The 19,189-nt window shown below is 45.7% G+C and overlaps 1 protein-coding gene across 4 annotated transcripts; it reads left to right on the top strand.

Annotated features, from left to right (window-relative positions):
- The first annotated feature begins 5,666 nt into the window (after positions 1 to 5,666).
- Positions 5,667 to 19,054, top strand: gps1 (G protein pathway suppressor 1). Of its 4 annotated transcripts, none has more exons than XM_037475509.2 (15): positions 5,668 to 5,912; positions 7,030 to 7,094; positions 9,347 to 9,445; positions 11,416 to 11,597; positions 15,190 to 15,354; positions 15,721 to 15,856; positions 16,122 to 16,199; positions 16,323 to 16,383; positions 16,533 to 16,618; positions 16,900 to 16,994; positions 17,072 to 17,177; positions 17,287 to 17,367; positions 17,649 to 17,786; positions 17,854 to 17,988; positions 18,899 to 19,054. In XM_037475509.2, the coding sequence occupies exons 2-15, from the start codon at positions 7,062 to 7,064 to the stop codon at positions 18,971 to 18,973; spliced, it is 1,470 nt and encodes a 489-aa protein (XP_037331406.1). In that variant the 5' UTR covers positions 5,668 to 5,912; positions 7,030 to 7,061; the 3' UTR covers positions 18,974 to 19,054. The 4 variants fall into 4 exon arrangements, with proteins under 4 accessions (XP_037331405.1, XP_037331406.1, XP_037331408.1 ...); XM_037475511.2 differs by having other exon boundaries at positions 5,670 to 5,912; positions 9,347 to 9,439; XM_037475508.2 differs by lacking the exon at positions 7,030 to 7,094 and having other exon boundaries at positions 5,667 to 5,912.
- The last annotated feature ends 135 nt before the right edge of the window (positions 19,055 to 19,189 follow it).

Here is a 19,189-nt window from a genome sequence, read left to right as displayed (position 1 = left end):
TGGCGGGTACCCCCCTAGATTCTTACCGGAACGCGGTACGTCGCTCCCGGGCCGGGGGAGGGTGATGGAGCGCCGGCAACCCGGATCACCTGCCCCACCTCCATCAGCGGGCATTCCCTCCGCAGATGGCCGGGCTGCCCACACTTCCAGCACTCCTGCCCTGGCGTTTGAGAACCTCCGGGTGGGTCGGGAAGAGTGCCGGGGCTTGCTGCGGTCGGGGGGTCCTGGTGTCGGATCATCGGCTCCCGCCGTGGGGCTGGTCGGGGTCGCCCTGTGGTCGGCTGCTGGCCCCATCCCCGTGGCGCGGCTGTTTCCGGGGTCGAGGGTAGCGCGCCCTCCATAAACTGCTCCAGTACCACCTTTTCCAATACCTCCGACGCTGTTCCCACCCCGTTCGGCAGGAGCCACCTGGCGGCTGCGTCCCGGAGCCGCTGCCCGTAGGCGAACATCCGGTCCTCCGGTCCCAGCCTGGCACCCTGGAATCGCCGCCGGTGGTCCTCCGGCAGCAGCCCCAGCCGGTCTACACTACTGCCTTCCTCACTGCCGGGTAGTCCCGCCGGGCCGCTGGAGGTAGCCCCATGGCGGCCGTCTGCGCCTCCCCGATCAGCAGTGGGAGCAGCCTCACAGCCCATTCCCCCACCGGCCATCCGCACGCCTCCGCCGTTGCCTCGAACACCTCCAGGAACGACTGGGCGTCGTCCTCCGCTGTCATTCGGTGGAGGGTCGGGCTCGCCAGTGTCGTCGGCCCCGGTGGTGGTGGTGCGAGTCCGGACCGCGCCGCCAGCTGTTCTAGTGCCTGGGCCTGTCTCCCCACCTGAGCCTGGAGCACCCCCATGAACTGGCGGTTCGCCTCCGCCTGTTCTCTTTGGATCCCCGCCAGCTCCCCGATCATCTGCGCCAGCGCGACTGCTGGCTGGACCGGCATCCCCTGCTGCCCTTCGTCCGTCATCCTTCTGCCGAGTTGGGCGCCACTGTACGGTGTGGGTGCGTGGGTGAAGACACTGCACAGGACCGCAGGGTGGTGGGTTTTAACAAAATGCTTTATTTCTCCGGTTTCACACACGATTTCTCGCTCGGTCGGACCGTTCCTCTCTCGCTCGCCCCCGCCTCACTGTTATGTAGGGGAGAGCACACACACACGTCATTATCCCCAGGTGATTGTTATTATTTTCACCTGGCACTGTTCCCCGAGCCACTCCCCCTCTCTCTCCCACCTGCAGCCGGGCCGAAACCACGCCCGCCACCACACATACATAACCGAGAGACGTTCCCTATCAGGGAACTCGAGCTGCGTAAAAGGCTGTGGGAACACTTATACCCACTCACCATACGAGCAGGTGACCGTGGTGTGAAGTTTTAAAAAACGCACACTCGACGAGAGCACCTATGCTCAAGGCGAGGGTAAGGTCCCCGACAGGAGGGCTTCTGCAGCCGCCATACCCCAAGTAGAATGGGCCCGGACAGCCAAGATGCGGGCTGACCGGCCGATTCATAAGCAAGTGTCATGGCAATAACCATTCACTTGCTGCGGCTCTGTTATACGCCTGGTCCGACGTCAGGAACGGAGGACCGGGTGCCACAAAGGAAGAGACCTGTGGGAACATAGCAGGACCTCCAGTACTTAACCCACCGGGCAGTTAACTGGGTCTGCAGTTGTTTCTACAGCAGGTGGCACCATCTACCGGCATACGCCCTCCTAGTGGCGGGGCTCTGGAGTAGGAGGTGGTCTCTACGACCTCAGTCGAGAGACCGGACCTTAAAGGGCGGGCCCCCTCAAGGGCCACGCCCATAGCTTCCAAAGCTCCGGGCGGGGGTGAACTATGGACCCCGACGCCTGAGACAACAGGTCCGACCTGATGGGGATCTCCACCGGGGGGCCTGCGAGAAGCGATATTAGGTCCGCAAACCATACTCGGGCCGGCCAGAATGGAGCTACTAACAGTAGGCTGACTCCGTCCTGACGGACCCTATCCAGAACCCCTGGGAGCAGAGCAACCGGGGGGAAAGCTTGAGAACCACCGAGGACAATGAGTTGTCTCTGCGGAGGCAAATAGGTCCACATCGGCGCGGCCGAAGTGACTCCAAAGGAACTCCACCGCCTCTGGATGGAGTCTCCAGTCCCCGGGCCTCGGCCCCTGCCTCGACAGGGTGTCTACCCCTTGGTTCAAGACGCCCGGGATAAAAGCTGCTCTTAACGAGACAAGCACATGCTGGTCCGTCAGGGCTGGGCGGAAGTGTTTCAGCGCCTGAAACACCGCCAGCATCTCCAGCTGGTTTATGTGCCAGGACCGGATATGATGCTGCCACAGCCCCGAGGCTGAGTGACCACTTATGATCGCACCCCAGCCCGTGAGGGAAGCGTCTGTCGTGAGGATGACCCGGCGACAGATCGCCCCTAAAACGGGCCCTTGGGCTAGAAACCCAGGGTGCCTCCATATGACCAAGGCCCTCAGGTGGCGCCGAGTGACTTTGATTGGGCGGTGCTGGTTCCCCCTTGGGGAGAATCCCTTGGTCTTGAGCCACCACTGCAACGGTCTCAAGTGTCACAGGCCGCGGGGATCACATTAGATGCCGCTGCCAGGAGACCTAACAGTCTCTGAAACTGTTTCACAGTGAGTGGCTGGCCTAGCCTAGCCTGCTGAACAGCAAAGAGGATCGAAACTACCCGAGCGGGAGACAGGTGTGCCTGCATCGTGGTCGAATCCCAAATTACGCCCAGGAAAGTGGTCCTACGTGCTGGGGACAGCACGCTTTTCCTGGTGTTGAGTCTCAGCCCCAGACGGTTGATATGAGCGAGCACAACATCACGGTGTTGGGCCGCCAGGCGCTCAGAGGGCGCTAAAATCAACCAGTCGTCCAAGTAGTTCAAAATACGGATGCCCTGGAGACGCAATGGCGCCAGAGCTGCATCCACGCATTTTGTGAACGTACGGGGCGAGAGGGCTAGGCCAAAAGGAAGGACCTTGTATTGGTAAGCTTTATCCCCAAAAGCGAACCTCAGGAACTTCCTGTGTCGAGGGAGGATGGGAATATGAAAGTAAGCGTCCTGGAGATCCACCGTGACAAACCAGTCCTCGGACCTGATTTGTGCCGCGATCTGTTTGAGAGTGAGCATTTTGAAGCTCAACTTCCCAACAGCGCGGTTCAAACGGCGGAGATCCAGAATCGGACGCAAACCAGAGGGCAGGAGGTGAAGAGTTCCTTCAGCCTACTGTCACTGTTCAGCTCAATAAGTTGTTCCTGCATATCAATTGATAGCTTGTTTGCTGTGCACACAAATGGATCTCGCAAATTGTTCTCTCATTGCTGACAGATGCTCAGATGCCGACTGAAGTAGAGAGGAGAAATCGTGTGAAGTGCCTGCATCAGTGATAAAGTCTGCAAGGGAACATGTCGCAGTTCACTCGACTGAGGTCAAGTTTTTGTGTGAAAGCATCCACTCTGTCTGCAAGGAGCAAAATATGAGTTTCGCGGCCTTGCAAAGACAGGTTGAGGCTATTCAAGCAGTCAAATACATCAACCAAATAGGACAGACATCCAAGCCACATTGTGTCATCCAGATGCTTCGCCAGATCTGATTTGATTTCTGTTAAAAAACACTTCACCTCCTCTCGCAGCTCATACAACCGCTGTAACACCCGCCCCCTGGAGAGCCAGCGAACTTCAGTGTGCAGAAGCAGCTGTTCATGTCCTGACAACTTTTTAGGAATTGACAATTTGCTTCCAGACGCTCTCATCCAGAGCGACGTACAATAAGTGCAGACATTTCACATTAAGCTGAAAACAGCAATTTTACGTTGTTTCCGAGTGAGTGCAGGCAGAAGTGCCCGGGATAGTAGAGGTGCTAGGAGCAATGGCGATTCTGGGGGGTGGCCTGGGGTGGCCGTGGCCACCCCTGAAAGCTCATTGGCCACCCCTGTGGCCACCCCAGATCTGATAGGTAGTTGGTCAAGTTCGTCAACACAAGAAACAAGAGAAATGCTGTCAATCAATGATGACAATTTGTCTTTGTCTTATTTGTCTTGACTCCCACGTCTTTGTCCCAATTGTCTTCGCTAACGCTTCACCTAGTCTCCAGTGTAAATACTCCCTCGTGAATGGAAGTCGGCTACGGCTACTCTGACCACTCCCCCATCGTCAGGAAACAACAGGTTGATTGCCCTCAGCCGAAACTCATCCAAATGCAAAACAACGAGCACTTTGACACCCTAATCAGAGAACATACACCACATGCTTTTGATAAACAAAGATATGACACACTAGCAGTTAAAATTAATCTAAAATAGCATAATCTACAGTGAGAACTGGCACTAAAGACAGAAACTAGCAGTCAAGTTAGCTTAAAACAAGAAACAACAACTAGCAGTCGAGTTAACTTAAAACAAGAAGCAACAACTAGCAGTTAAGTTAGCTTAAAACAAGAAACAACAACAAGCCGTCAAGTTAGCTTGAAACAAGAAACAACAACTAGCAGTCGAGTTAACTTAAAACAAGAAACGTTAACAGATAAAGCAAGTAGCAGTCAAGGTTCATTTAAAAACTGCAGAAACAACAAAAAGTTTAGCAGACTAGTTTGACTAAAGAAAAGATACTTAATCTGATTTCAAGTCTCCTGGATGTCTGAAGATCTGGTAGAAGAAATGCACACACCCTTTTTAGCACAGCACTAGGGGAATTCTGAATCTAAACCAACATGGGTTAAAATCGAAGGAATACTAGCATCACCATATCAGGTTATAGACATACTATCACAAAAACACATAACAAAACAAATAAAAGAGGTACTTTTACAACACTCTCAATGGGCATGGACAAGGGCACACAGGATGCTCTGTATCTCTCATTATTTGGAAAAATCCCATCTGTATATGGAAAATATATGTATATGGGATAAATCGTTGCTGCCAGGACTATAAACACCATAGATCAGGCTCTCATTTACGTTTCATTGTGGCAGCAAGACTAATCCTACAAAACTGGAAGAGACTGTGCACGCTTATATTTACAGAATGGATCAAACTCATGACAGAGACCGCAGCATTTGAAAATATTAAAGCCAGGGTAAAGAATATCTCAATTGGCAAGGGTGTGTATGTGCGTTTGTGCTTATGTGCATTCAATCCAAGAATAATGCAAACAAGTTGCCTCAAATATTGATTGACAACTCACAGAATGTTGATAGACATGCACACTGATCACACACAAACCTTAGTTTGTTGGTTACGTTCTCACAGAGGAGGTAAACCCTTTGGGGTTATGGATGCTGACTTAGGGAAAGGGAATTATTCACAATTCACTGTAATGTGATGTTAAAAATAGCCAGGACAACCAGTGTTATAATAAAACATCAAGGATTTAAGATTGAGAAAAAAACACATGAAATCAAATATTTTTTTTTATCTATCCAAAACATAAAATGTTTAAAGATATTTCGACAAGAAAACGTAAAACACTATTTAAAATTCCATTTTTAAACCACCAGATGGTTCTAAGATGAAAACAGCCTAAAAGACGTTCAAATCAGAGTAAAACGTATTAGATTAATACCCTCAATTGTAAATCATTTTTTATGTTGTCATGGTGACGTGACATGTGGAGGCAGCAAAGTGCTGTCCCTTTCATTATTTACAACAACTGAAAGACTCTCGGACCAACCACTCGCCAGGTGACGTCGGGCAAATCCCCAACGGTCCAGAGCTGGTTTAAGGGAGAGGTTTGGATTGGGCCGAAGAAACGGCAGCTGTCAATCTGGGCCTTCACGCGAGCCGTAGCGCGAACATTAGGCCCAGCCTACCAGAGACTCGAATGGTAGTGTGCACGCCGCACATCAAAATCTTTATGATATATCCCCCCCTCTAACAATAACCAGCCCGGATAAAATGCCTTTGCCTCTGCAAGTGTTTAACTTCCAGGTAAGTCTTAAACCTCGCTGGTTTTGACATTTCTAAATAGCCGGCATTTTTAGAAACTGAACTTGATGTATCTTCATCACACTGGGCTTTTCTTAGCTAATGTTAGCAGTTAGCTTGCTAGTTTAAGCTACATGAACTTTAGCTTTGGATCGGTTAATAAGTTCGTTAAAGATTTAAGGCAACTCAAGAGCCAGACCACCATGCGTTCCTTCTGTTCCAGTTGCGTATGAATGATCTATAAATTAACATTAAAGCACTAATTTTAAGATTTGGGTTTTGGCATTTGTTGTCAGAGGTAACATCGAGTTACTGCCATTTCCTAACGCACAGTGCAAGTAAAGACAACTGCAAGCAAAATAAACATCAACGTTATTGATAATGCCGTTGGAGGAATTTCACATAATTCCGTAATAATAAAAAAGTTTTTAATGCCCGCACGTTTGCTAGTGGAACAGTTTAAATTGGAGATGTTTTATCGTGCAGGCTAACGACCAAGTTAGCAGAGGGCCTCTATCTATCTAACGTTAACGTTGTGGCGATACCAGCAGAGTTGTAACAATAACTGTTCAATGGCAACATAACAGAAGGCCAATAACTCCTCCGTGTAGCTGTTTCTGCTACTCCGACATCTTTAGTCCAAATCTTCACCGAAACCAAACGGATCATAGTCTAGAAATCAGCATGTGTTTATCATTGTATCATAAACTAGCCCTGCAAGCCGACTTCCTGTTATTAGCAAGTCACCCCATAAACGTTAGCTCTAAACTAAAGCTCTAAACTGTAACTAGCATGAGCTCAAGAAGACCGTAGCTAAAACCCGACAACAACGGTAATTTAAACGCAATAAAAAAAGCCTGTATGCTAACATGGTGTTCGTAACGAAAGTCCTTCATCAAATGTAGACCATGCTGTGTAATAGGTGACAGTAAATCTTTGCTAGTAACGTTAAGTTGTACTAAATAACAAAATATATGTTTGACCATGAGTTACGAATATATAATTTATCTGAGCGTATTACTTTTATTGCCGTACTTGCTACTGGAATACTGATTTGTTTTTTGTTGTGTACTTGTGTATCTCTGTCATTCTAATCTCTGCTAAACTGTAAAAACTGTAGAACTGACTGAAGCGCTTTCTGAAGTACCAGTGATGTCTGAAGCTTCGGACGTCGTCAGTCTCGTGGTATTCTTCCTTTAACTCCAGCTTCGACACAATGTATTGAAACCGTGCACTTCACTAGAGTGAAAGAAGCTTCGATATCACGCCCATGGCTAATAAACCATATACGTGTAGCATAGAGTATTAACTCGTACTAACTGTGCAACTGTTGCAACAAATGTATCTTCTTGAAGCTAGCGTTTGTTCAATATCAGCCGGGTAGCATGTTAAAAAGCTAACAAACGGAATGATAAAATAACGATTGTTGCATCTGTGGCAATGCCAAACTACCTCCGCTGACTCCTGTGTGCTCATTTTGCCTTGCTTTTTGCCAACCACGCATCCCCCTTTTGAAACGGGCTTAAAATCTACAACGATCCGATTTTGCCACTGTTTAAATCATGGAGGATACCTCCGGGTGATCATATCTGTTGGGACTCGGTAGTCCGTTGCAGAGTACTGGCGGGCACAAAGGGCGGCCGTGAAGGAGAAGGAGCACAGAGTGTGGGAGGAGTTCAGGGTATCAAGAAAGACTTTTGGTCTTCAACAAAGATGGGGGAAAAAAAGAATCATCCAAGCTGTGTCCAGTAAGGATGGGATCCTGTTGACTGCAACTGAAGAGTGTATCAGGCAGTGGGAAGCACTTTGTGGAACTTCTGCCCTCTTTGACGATGATTCTTCCTCAGCCTCTACCAATTTCCCTGGTGGAAGTCACTGACTCTAAACAACTCTGCAGTGGCCAACTGATCCGCCCTGGGGATCTATGAGATCTGTCCAAGAAAAATGTTTAGGGTCCTGGAAGTCCTGGAGAGACGGCAGATTGCAGCCGATCACCCTCTGCAGAGCGGATGTGTCAGCCTGCCCTTGTCCTTGGTTGTGGCTGCAGCGTATCACATAGTGATTAAGGAGCAGAGGATAGACGTGTAGAAGTGCACCATCATTTGCATGTTCAATTTCTTCCGCTGCCTTGGGAAGCAAACTTCAGGAGCTTGATGGACTGGTGACTGGAGTTGCAGGTGATTGTCTACAGGGAGAAGAGCAGAGGAGAAAGAATGCAGCCTTGGGGAGAAACCGGTGCTGATGGACAAAGGCAGAGACGTGTTTCCCCAGCTTCACGTGCTGCTTCCTGTCGGACAGGAAGTCGGTGATCCACTTGCAGGTGGAGTCGGGCACATGCAGCTGAGACTTTGTCCTGCAGCAGAGCTGGGATGATGGTGTTGAAAGCAGAGCTGAAGTCCACAAAGATTCCTCCTCTGGCATCTTTTTTTTTTCTTCCAGTAAGCCGAGGACGACAGGCAAGAGCTTGTGCACCTGAGGCCATGTCTTCCCCTGCAATCACATGCTCTGTGTGCTGCCCTGCCTCCTTGCCGTCAATGCGGCAGTAGCGCCGAGTGCGAAAAGTGGTTGGTTCCTTAGTCAGAACGGCAGGTGTCTTTGGTAGGATCCTTTTTCAGAACGGCACATGCCGATCTCAGTTGGGTATTTAGCGACATGCAAAGTCCATGTAACGTTAAATGAGGATCTTCATGACCATGGGTTTGCCGCAAATGTTTTTTTCTAACTTTATTCTGGCACAACACAGCGACTTGCAAGTAACGCAGCGTCTTAAATAAAGTGCTGTATGTTTTAATGACAGTCTTTAGAAATGAACACAAAGGTATTCTGACCGACGCCAGCGGGCCGAGAGCATCATCGGACTGACTTGTAGTTGTGGCCTGGGATAGTGAAGTTTACTGCTGGAACAGTTGCCGGCGCAATCCGAACCCCACTTAAGCTGTTGACGATGACCTAAGAGATGATTTTCTAATTACAATTAATTGTGATGTTTCCGTTCGCCAATCTCCCGTTGCAATGTAAACCAGCTCTTGAAGCGGTTATTGCCGCTTGTTTGGTTACAAATATGGTTACTGCATGATATAATGGTAGGGAAATCACTGATCATAATAGCTGTGTAGTTTGCTGTGCTTATTGTGTCTTTATGCTTTTTTTTTTTCAAGATGTCTGACTTTTTTTTCACTCAATCGAAAGCGGAGCTTTGGTGTAGTTCTTTGTGGCGTACTCTGTTTTACAGATCTGTAAATTAAATCTAATAATTCATGTAAAAAAATTATGTGATAGTTGACTAAGAATTCCATTTGGTCAAGAACTGCCCTAATCTGGAAAACTGGAACCTCTGTTCTTGACTTCTAGTATATTTTTTAAATGAATTTCGACTACAATGTGGATCGTGCCTTACCCTGTGATTTCTGCTAACCTCTGTGTCTGTCTTGTTTCAGGGGTCTGTAGAGCCCATGCAAATAGACGCGGACCCCCAGGAAGACCAGCAGAACGCTCCGGATACCAATTACATAGTGGAGAACCCAACGCTGGTATTGGTGTGACATTGTTATATGTGTAACTTGTGTATCTACAGATTATATATATATATTAGGGCTGTCAAAAATAGCGCGTTAACGGCGTTAATTAGCTGTTTGTTGTTAATTACGTCAATTTTTTTGACGCATTTCACGCATGCGCAGTGTGACAAATTATTCAGGTCCGGAAAGAACCTCTTCTTCTAGGGAATGCACTTCATCCTATACAACACATTACTGCCACCTGCAGGCATACGTCAGGCCGTCAGGTTCAGCAAGTCGTTTGCGCCAGAGACCCGCACCCCCCCCCCCCTCCCCCTCCCCCCGGTTCTCGCGCAGCGGAACAGAGAAGAAGAAAAGCTCCGCCCAGCAGAGCTTTGCTAAGAAAAATAAATAAAGAGCAGCGCTGAGATAGAGGAAAGACCATCGGAGAGACCCGTAATACTGTTCTGAAACATGCGGAGGAAGAGAAGCCAATGCGATGTAATTCCTCCCAGGTATGGGGATATTTCACACTGAAATGGGGGTGGTAGCGGATTTCTTTGCAGCGCCAGTCGTTCTAATCGCCGCGCTTGACTTTAAGGTGTAACCTTTATTATTGTTCGGTCTGAAACGGCGCGCCCAGTGACGGGTGGTGCAGCAATATTGTTGTTCGGGTGGAAATCGGGAGAAAGGTCGGTCCGGGAGATTTTCGGGAGGGGCTTTGAAATTCGTGAGGGTTGACATGTCTGGTCATGTCTGGTCATCGCAGGAGCACAAACTCACAGCAGAGTGGGATAAACTGCAGAGGCTCGAGACCCTTCTAGAGCCATGCAGGGAAATCAGTCTAACTTATCAAATAACATTGATTTGATTATTTTCTGGAATGAATTAAAAAATCAAATATCAATAACATGTATTTATGTAAAAAATAATAATTATGATAATAATAATGATAATTATGTATCTGTGTCCTGTTATTTATTTTTATTATGCATTTCAGAAAGAAAAAATTGTTAGGATTCAGGTGATTAATCATGATTAATCCACTGAAAATTCTGATTAATTTGATTAAAATTTTTAATCATTTGACAGCCCTAATATATATATATATATATAATATATATATATATATATATATATATATATATATATATATATATATATAATATATATATATATATTATATATATATATATCCATCTAAATGATCTGTGTATCTATTACGGCTGTCAAAATTGCTCAAAAATGACATTGAATATTCGCTTTAAAAACACGTATGTATATTCGAACATTTTCGATTACCTGGTTGCGCATCAGGCACGACAATAACAGGGCAAATGAATACACGACAGAACAACTTGTTAAATATGTTTGAACCTAAAAGAAATTACCTATACAATATATTACCTACACAAATATAAGTAAATGCACTAATTGCCAAGGTTGCAATTTCTGTCCCAAATATTGCAGGCTTCTTTCAGTGATTGAAACAAATATTCTTAACATTAATTGAAGTTTATAGACTATAGAACCAACATTGAACGCTGTGAGCGAGCTATGCTGTGGTAAACCTGAAACTTTTCCTTGGCATGAAACCGCAAATAATCAATCCAGTGCATGAAGCTGTTGTAGCCTTATTTATTCATGCAATATAAAGTCAGTACAGTAGCCCGCACACCCGCAAAGCACACAGTCGTGCTGCTGATGAGTTTTTTTGTTCCTTATTGAGACAGATCAGTACAGTACTATCTGCCAATGTTTGTCCCATGCTTAACACAAGAACAAGAAAGTTGCAGATATTCTCCAGATGAGTCTGCAATGAACACAGCTGTAATGCGTTATGAAAGCTATGGGTGGAAATTCGTGGCCTACAACACCACATGTGATCCCTTGAAACACAAAGTTAAAAGCTGTCAGCAGCAGCAGCAGGAGAAGCTTGTGTTGGCCATGTGCAACTTTGGTGTACAAGTGCGATAACATACCCCTCCTCTGTCCTTCCCTCTGTGTAGGACCTCGAGCAGTATGCCACCAGCTACAGTGGATTAATGCGCATTGAAAGGCTTCAGTTCATCGCTGAGCATTGCCCTCAGCTCCGAGTGGAAGCCCTGAAGATGGCCCTCACCTTTGTCCAGAGAACCTTCAATGTCGACACTTACGAAGAGATCCACCGCAAACTCACAGAGGCCTCACGGTATTCTTATCAATAACCCTGTTGCATAATGTTACGTTCACACAGAACGCGTCAAGCACACTAAACACGCCGCAGGATCTTTCGGGCTCATTTGTGGTCAAGTTGCGTGTATTCGGGCCGACGGAACGGCGAGGGTGTGTGGTTTATCACCCTGAAACAGATCAACTTCCCACCATTGGTTTTCCTTTGCATCAACCATGGAAGACATTGCGACTCTGTACTTGTTGTGGAACAGTTAATTTTGGCAGCTATTTTTAATTTAGTCTTTTTAATCCTTCTTAATTTTAGTCCTACATTTTAGTCTAGTTTTAGTCACATATAACAGCCATATTAAACTTCTTCCCTTCTCAGGCCCAGGGACCCTCTTTGTTGTGTCTACAACTAGATAATAGTCTAGCTTACAGTACTTGGGTTGTCCATCAGATATCCCTCCTAGGATCGGTCTATAGCAATAAGTAATAATGTTCACATTTCTTCATTAAATAATATACATAAGTACAAATAATAATAAAGTGCAAATTTTAAAGTGCAAATAACCATACATAAGTACAAACTGCACAGTAGAATTTACTTTACCATCTCTATAAAAGAGACCATTCTGCTATCCAATAGAACTATATTACAAACATTTTCACTACCATCAGTTGTCAAAGGCCCTACAGAGGCACACGCCTGCATTTCCTAGCTGCAAAATCAGCTATCAGGTCCTCGTATGACAGTTTCTGAGCCACGTCCCCATTGATGCTGATAACAGCCAGACCACTTAAACGTTCCTGCCCCATTGATGAGCGCAGGTACGTTTTGATTAGTTTTAGCTTTGAAAAGCTTCGCTCAGCAGAGGCAACTGTGACAGGAAGAGTCAGTGCAATACGAAGAGCAATCCACAGAATGGGATATACCTCTTGAAGCCGATTGTTATGCAGAAATGTCAGCATTTCCAAGGCAGAGGTCTGAACCGCACAGGAGGTTCCCCTTTTTCTCCACTAATTTGGTCTAGGCCTATTACTTTTGTATTGCTTTTGCATATAAACATGCTTTAGACATATTTTTTATTTGTTATTTATACTAGTAGCCTACTGTGATGATTTTTCACGTCCCAGATTTTTTGATGCTCCCCCAGGCACTTGGTGCCCTACGCGCAGTGCGTGATGTGCGTGTGCGGAGCGCCGGCGCTGGTGAAATGGCTTGTCCCAACAAAAGAGACCCCGTTAACGTCCTACAATCGGTGCAATACATTATTTTTTGGGTTGGATCATGAACCAGCCATTCACAACTGGACCCCCACATTGTATTGTTTTTTTTCTCTTTCTCTCCTCTTTACTTTTTGTTTTTTTTCTCCTGTCTCTGTCCTCTGGGTTTTCCTCCACCTGCTCTGTGCTTCCACATCCTTCACCTACACTGAGCAGCTCGATCAAAAGCCTCCACCTGTTATGTGTGCTCACGCGTTCTTTGTTGCTTAGTAACTAACGTACGGTGGCAGAGACGGTTTAACAGTCTTCTCAAGACGTGGCGTGTGAACTGGTTGAAGTGCGCGTGTCTCCAAACGCTGGCTCCAGTCACCAGAAAACTGAGCATTACGGGGCCGTACTTTGCCCATGTTTGTCTTAGGTGTATGCAAATTTAGGGGGGAAAAGTATTGTGACTTCGCCAACCACCATCATTTTCGTCTCGTCTTGTTAACGAAAATATTTAGGCATTTCGTCATGGGGAAAGGTCGTTAACGAACATTTTTTGTCATAGTTTTCGTCAAAAAAATTTACACTTATGGAAGGCCTACTTACGTCGATCCACCAAACGGAGTCATGTTTTTGTCCTAAATACGTACATGGTGCTAGCGGTCAGTCAGTTTGATAACTCGTTCGCTCGGATCGGGCAGCGGACTTCATCGCCTTCACATCATACTTCTCTGCCGAGGGAACTGTCCCATGACGAGTCACCATATGCTACAAGCGCAACCAAACGTCTCTTAAGAGCCACGTTATTGAGTAAACGTCATTAATATTACTTAATATTTAGTATCCGTGTGTCTTTCAAATACAATTACCCTACACTTTATTGTACTATATTCAATGCAGTGATGGGGTGTTGTAAAAAGGCACATATGGTTGTATGCTGTTTGTTAAAAGTGTCAGGTCTTTCCTGGACCGGTTGCAATTCAACAAATAGAAACTTGGTTATACCCCGATGCATCGTACAGGATACTAGTGTCTTTAGGACGTCAGTGACGACAGGGAACATCTGGGCGTCACAGCGTTTTGTCTCGAACGATGTAATATTTCAGCTCAAGCGTTTGCTGCATTTTGGCGTGGCTTTGCCCGAAATCGTGACCGCTCAATCGCAGATTCGCGGCCCTGCAGCGTCATCGCGTCTGCACGTAGACTTTGTATGTAACCCTGTGGCGCAAAACGTTGCCGACGCGTTCGCGTGTTCACTGCTTTTGAGATTCTGAGAGGAATAAATGGTGGGGCGGTAGTAGCAGTAGTGGTCGTATGTCCGCTGGTGCGAGCGCATATGTAGGGGCGCCCCCCCCCCCCTGATTTTTGTAAGTCGCTTTGGATAAAAGCGTCTGATCTGGTCTGGTGCCTGAGTCATAAAATCTCTCCTGTCAACCTTCTACTGCTTTTATATTTGTATGGATATCATCTCTATCTGTATCTATTTTTCAGTTCAAGCTAATGTCAAAGCTTAGATCTGATAATGATCTGGTCAGGTAAGTAGCAGAGGGGGTTGTAAATCAGCTTCAGCTGCATTGGTGTTGATGGAATTAGCAACAGGGGGAACGGGACAAACCCCAAGAAGTTGCACAGATTGTCCAACTCCAGGATGACACGCGTTGCAAGGAGACTTGATGTGTCTCCCAGTACAATCTAGAACATGGAGGAGAATCCAGGAGACAGGCCGTTACTGGACAGGGCCGTAGAAGGTCCTCAACCCATGAGCAGGACTGATATCTGCTGCTTTGTGCAAGGAACAGGCTGAGCATTGGCCAAATCCTACAGAATGACCTCTAGCAGGCCACTGGTGTGAATGTGTCTACCCAAACAATCAGAACCCGACGTCAGGAAGCGATGCCGCCAGGTTGCTCCTCAGGCTTACAGGAGCTCACTGATGCCCTTAGACAGATCTGGGAGGACATCCCACAAGACGCCATCTGTCTTCTCATTAGGAGCATGCCGCAATTTTGTCAACCAATCATTCAATATTTTTTAGTTGCAGAAATTGATTTTAGGCAGAATGGACCAGCTTGTCAAATAATTTCTTCATTTTTTGATTTTCGGGGTATCTATAAAACTTTTATACCCATCAAAAGATGTGTTATCCTTTTGTTCCTATGACATTACACTGTCCATTGCAGAATATATATCCAACTTAAATGTTCAGATTGAGATCTGATGTTTTTCAAAGTGTTCCTTTCATTTTTGGCACAATGTTTTGTTTATATTTTCACATATCAATGTAGCCTGCCTTGAACACATGCCCTAGCTCAGCTCTCTGAAATCTGTGGAGTCATGAGAAAGGAGCTGTGTGGAGCACTGCAAAGACTTTCGTGTATCTTTTGTAATAGATACATTGTTGTTGTTGTTGTTTTTAGGGAAGTGCAGGGTGTGCCAGACACTGTACCTGAGGGTGGTGTTGTTCCTCCACCCCTGGATTCAGCCTGGGCAGAGTCCACCAGAAAAAAGGCTCTGCTCAAACTGGAGAAACTGGACACTGATCTCAAGAATTACAAGGGAAACTCCATTAAAGAGAGCATCAGGTATGAAGGCACACAGCATCATTGGCATCACGGTTTTACAGAGCCTTACTGATCACAACCCAGTTTATCGTCCATGAAATCTCTAGTTTTTGACCTGTGATGCCACTGCAAAAGAACATTTTTGACATATGAATAGAACGCCCACCACGTCGTAAACCTAGGGGAAACACTGATGTAATCGAGTACAGCCAAGGTGTGTGTGTTTATTTCCAGTTCTTCTTAATGCTCATAATTGGTGTCGCTGGGTCGGATTCTGATGAGCAGATGAAGTCATGCAGGTTCACCAGAAACTCCTGCAGCTTAGACTCCAAATGTGTGGTTCTGTCCACCGGGGACATCTACCAACTCTCTTTCTCATCTTCCCAGGAGAGGTCACGATGACTTGGGGGATCACTACCTGGACTGTGGAGATCTCAGTAATGCCCTCAAGTGCTACTCCCGAGCCAGAGACTACTGCACCAGTGCTAAGCATGTCATTAACATGTGTCTGAATGTCATCAAGGTACAGTACCATGTCCCACCCTGTTTCCATGCGGCAGCCACCATTTTAACATTTGGTGTGGGGAGTTATTGATGCTTTTTTTTGCGATCTTATTATTTACAATGCATCTGGAAAGTATTGACGGCGCTTCACTTTTGCCACATTTTGTTTTGTAACAGCCATATTCCAAAATGGATTAGATTCTTATTTTCCCTCAAAATTCTAAAATACTTTCCGGATGCCCTGTAATTACACTAATCTGAATCTAAACCCTGGGTTCCCCCAGGTTAGTGTTTACCTCCAGAACTGGTCCCATGTTCTGAGCTACGTCAACAAAGCCGAATCAACGCCAGAGATAGCAGAGGTGAGCAGAGGTCACAGTGTCTGCCCTGAAGAAGACATTGCTTACTAAGATGACAATGCCTTTCAGATGATGATGATGATGATTATGACTTTGATAATGGTGTTTCTGTTTCTGCTTGTTTAGCAAAGAGGGGAGCGAGATAGCCAAAATCAAGCTGTCCTCACCAAGTTAAAGTGTGCTGCAGGTAAGAATGCTCTTATGATTATAAATTAGGAAGTCCAGCTGAGTAGACGCTATGTGTTTACAGATGTTCTGAAAGCAGCCATGTGGACAGAAAGCAATCAATCGTGGACATTCTAGTAGTGGTCTGATTTTCCTTTGTTGGTGTTTCAGGTCTGGCAGAGTTGGCCTCTCGAAAATATAAACCAGCAGCCAAGTGCTTCCTGCAGGCTTCTTTTGACCACTGTGACTGCCCAGAGGTGACCAAAGTCACTGCAAATTGACCACACATTGCAAAGTTAAACTGAAGCTAAAATTATGCTTAGCAGTCATGAAAGCAAAGAATGCAAGAAGGGAATATATTTTTATTCTTGTGTTTTTATCTAGTCGAGACATGGCTTTTACATTGGATGCTTTCATTTTTAGAATTATTTAGAACCTGAGACGAATGCTCATAAAATGTACACACAGTAGCCAATGGCAATTTATTCATCCAAACTATTTATCAAAAATAAAGTTTGAGAGTGTGTGTTCCCTGTAGCTCCTGTCTCCCAGTAATGTAGCCGTCTATGGAGGCTTATGTGCATTAGCCACATTTGATAGACAGGAGCTGCAGCGTAACGTCATCTCCAGCAGGTAGGAGCACTTTGGGAAACATATTTTCAGGAATAGTAAGCAATGGTATTAAACTTTTTTTTTTCTTCTGTCCTCAGCTCCTTTAAGTTATTTCTAGAGTTGGAACCTCAAATCCGTGACATTATCTTCAAGTTTTACGAGTCAAAGTACGCATCTTGTCTCAAGCTGCTTGATGAAATGAAGGTAAGTGCCATGTTATTGTAAACTAACAATAGTTAGTAATAGTTCTGGGAGTGCATGGCACACAAACATTCTTAGATGATTTGGAGTTTATGTCTGGCGTGTCCTTTAGGATAATCTCCTGTTGGACATGTACCTGGCCCCACATGTCAAGACACTGTACAGCCAGATCAGGAACAGAGCCCTCATCCAGGTAAGACACGCTTTTCTTCCTGAAAAATATTTTATTTAGAAAAATGTATTCTCTCCCAATCACATTCACTTGACCCATTTCAAGAGGCTTGTCTTGGTTACGCGATAATTACTGCAAAACCTAAGCCCATAAGCTGTAAAAAATGAGCAAAAAACATCTTTGGAATGGTGAAAAGGCCTTTGTATCCAGAGGGTATAGTATGTTCTTTGAAATTATAAAGTAGTTTTTGATTAACAAGTAACTGCTGGCTAACCGTAGCATGTTTGTATGTATTTGTTTAGTATTTCAGCCCCTACGTGTCAGCAGACATGATGAAGATGGCCCAGGCCTTTAACACCACAGTAGCAGCTCTGGAGGACGAGCTCACGCAGCTCATACTGGAGGGGCTTATCAACGCTCGTATCGACTCCCACAGCAAGGTGAAGCACACATTCAAGAAAATCCAGTCAAAGTGTGATTTGGAGCTAACAACTGACTTGTTGACAGATTCTGTACGCAAGGGATGTGGACCAGAGGAGCACCACGTTTGAGAAGTCGCTCCACATGGGCAAAGAGTTCCAGAGACGAGCCAAAGCCATGATCCTCCGTGCTGCTGTGCTGCGCAATCAGATCCACGTCAAAGTAGGAAAGAGGAGTTGTCAGTTGTTAAGAGATAAACAATGAAAGAGTTAATGAAAGCACATTTAAATCCAAGCTTAACTCCAGTTAAAGCGGTACGCTGGTGTGCCTTTATTTGGACATGAGGATATAGACTTTAGAGATTTTCTTTCTTGTTGCAAGGATTAATTAACATTCATCACATGAACTTTACAGATGTGTGTGGTGGAAATTTGTGGATTGAAGCCTTGTGAGAAATCAAAAGTCAATCTTGAACTCTCTTTGTGATTAAGTATTACTAACTAGAATATAGAAAAAGGATAAAGAATACAGAAATCATCAACACAAGCCCTAAGTACAGACAGAAGTCAAATGACTACTATTCAGTTGAAAAGGGAAAGATTGTTCCTTCTCCCTCAGAGGAGCAGGAAGATCTGACCAAGAGGAGAGGGGGAGCAGGAGTTTTATACACTCCGAAGAGGGGCCTGTGTTGTCTCAGCAGAAAACCCCAGGACAGAGCAATGCAGAAAAACCCCAGAGGTCGTAAAGCGACACCCCTAACCCTCCCTTAATGGCGTCCAATAAATCACTGTTTGAAAGACTGATAACTGAACAGGATATGGATCAGTCAGGGCATCTGTGGGTCCCACGATGTGTTCAGGAACTAGGCTAGGTCACAAGTAGTGGTGAGAAAGGTCACACACAGAGTTCCTGAGAGACTCACACTTTGCAACTCAACAAATTCTCTGCGAACAAAGTGCTGTTTTCAAGGTCTAAACCAACCAACAACTAACCACGAGTTATGGACAGGGTGCGGATCTTTCCCCACAGGCTCATTTGTGAAAAGTGCTTATACCATAAAACACAGAATCAGAGAATTGAAGGTTATTTTGAATGGAAACAATAACTTCCTCATGTCATGTCCTCTTCTTAGTCTCCACCCAGGGAAGGCAGCCAGGGGGAGCTGACACCAGCCAACAGCCAGACCAGGATGACCACCAACATGTGAAGATCAGGACTCTTGCTCTGCTGACAACAGTCCCAGACTGGAGGGGAAGGGTCTCCATGTCATTCATCAAAACCAACCCGAGCACCCCTTAATTTCCTGTTTATCGGCTGAAAAAAGAAACCTAAAGACTTTTAATGTTGTGAAGCCCCATCAGGTGAAATAGAGGAAGTTCTTAGTCTGATGTGTATGTTTTGATTAACGCTCAGCACTTAAGCT

This window comes from Pungitius pungitius, chromosome 12, assembly GCF_949316345.1.
Source record: "Pungitius pungitius chromosome 12, fPunPun2.1, whole genome shotgun sequence".
Lineage (NCBI taxonomy): Eukaryota > Metazoa > Chordata > Actinopteri > Perciformes > Gasterosteidae > Pungitius > Pungitius pungitius.
The sequence above is the reverse complement of the archived record's forward strand: the minus strand, read 5'-3'. Positions and strand labels throughout refer to the sequence as shown.

Bases quoted from the DNA above. Each gene is read 5' to 3' on its own strand.
- gps1 (XM_037475508.2), top strand. From the start codon at position 5,880: ATGCCTTTGCCTCTGCAAGTGTTTAACTTCCAG. The intron at 11,598-15,189 runs GTATTCTTATCA...TGTTGTTTTTAG, and splicing joins AAACTCACAGAGGCCTCACG to GGAAGTGCAGGGTGTGCCAG. The intron at 17,989-18,898 runs GTAGGAAAGAGG...TCCTCTTCTTAG, and splicing joins GCAATCAGATCCACGTCAAA to TCTCCACCCAGGGAAGGCAG.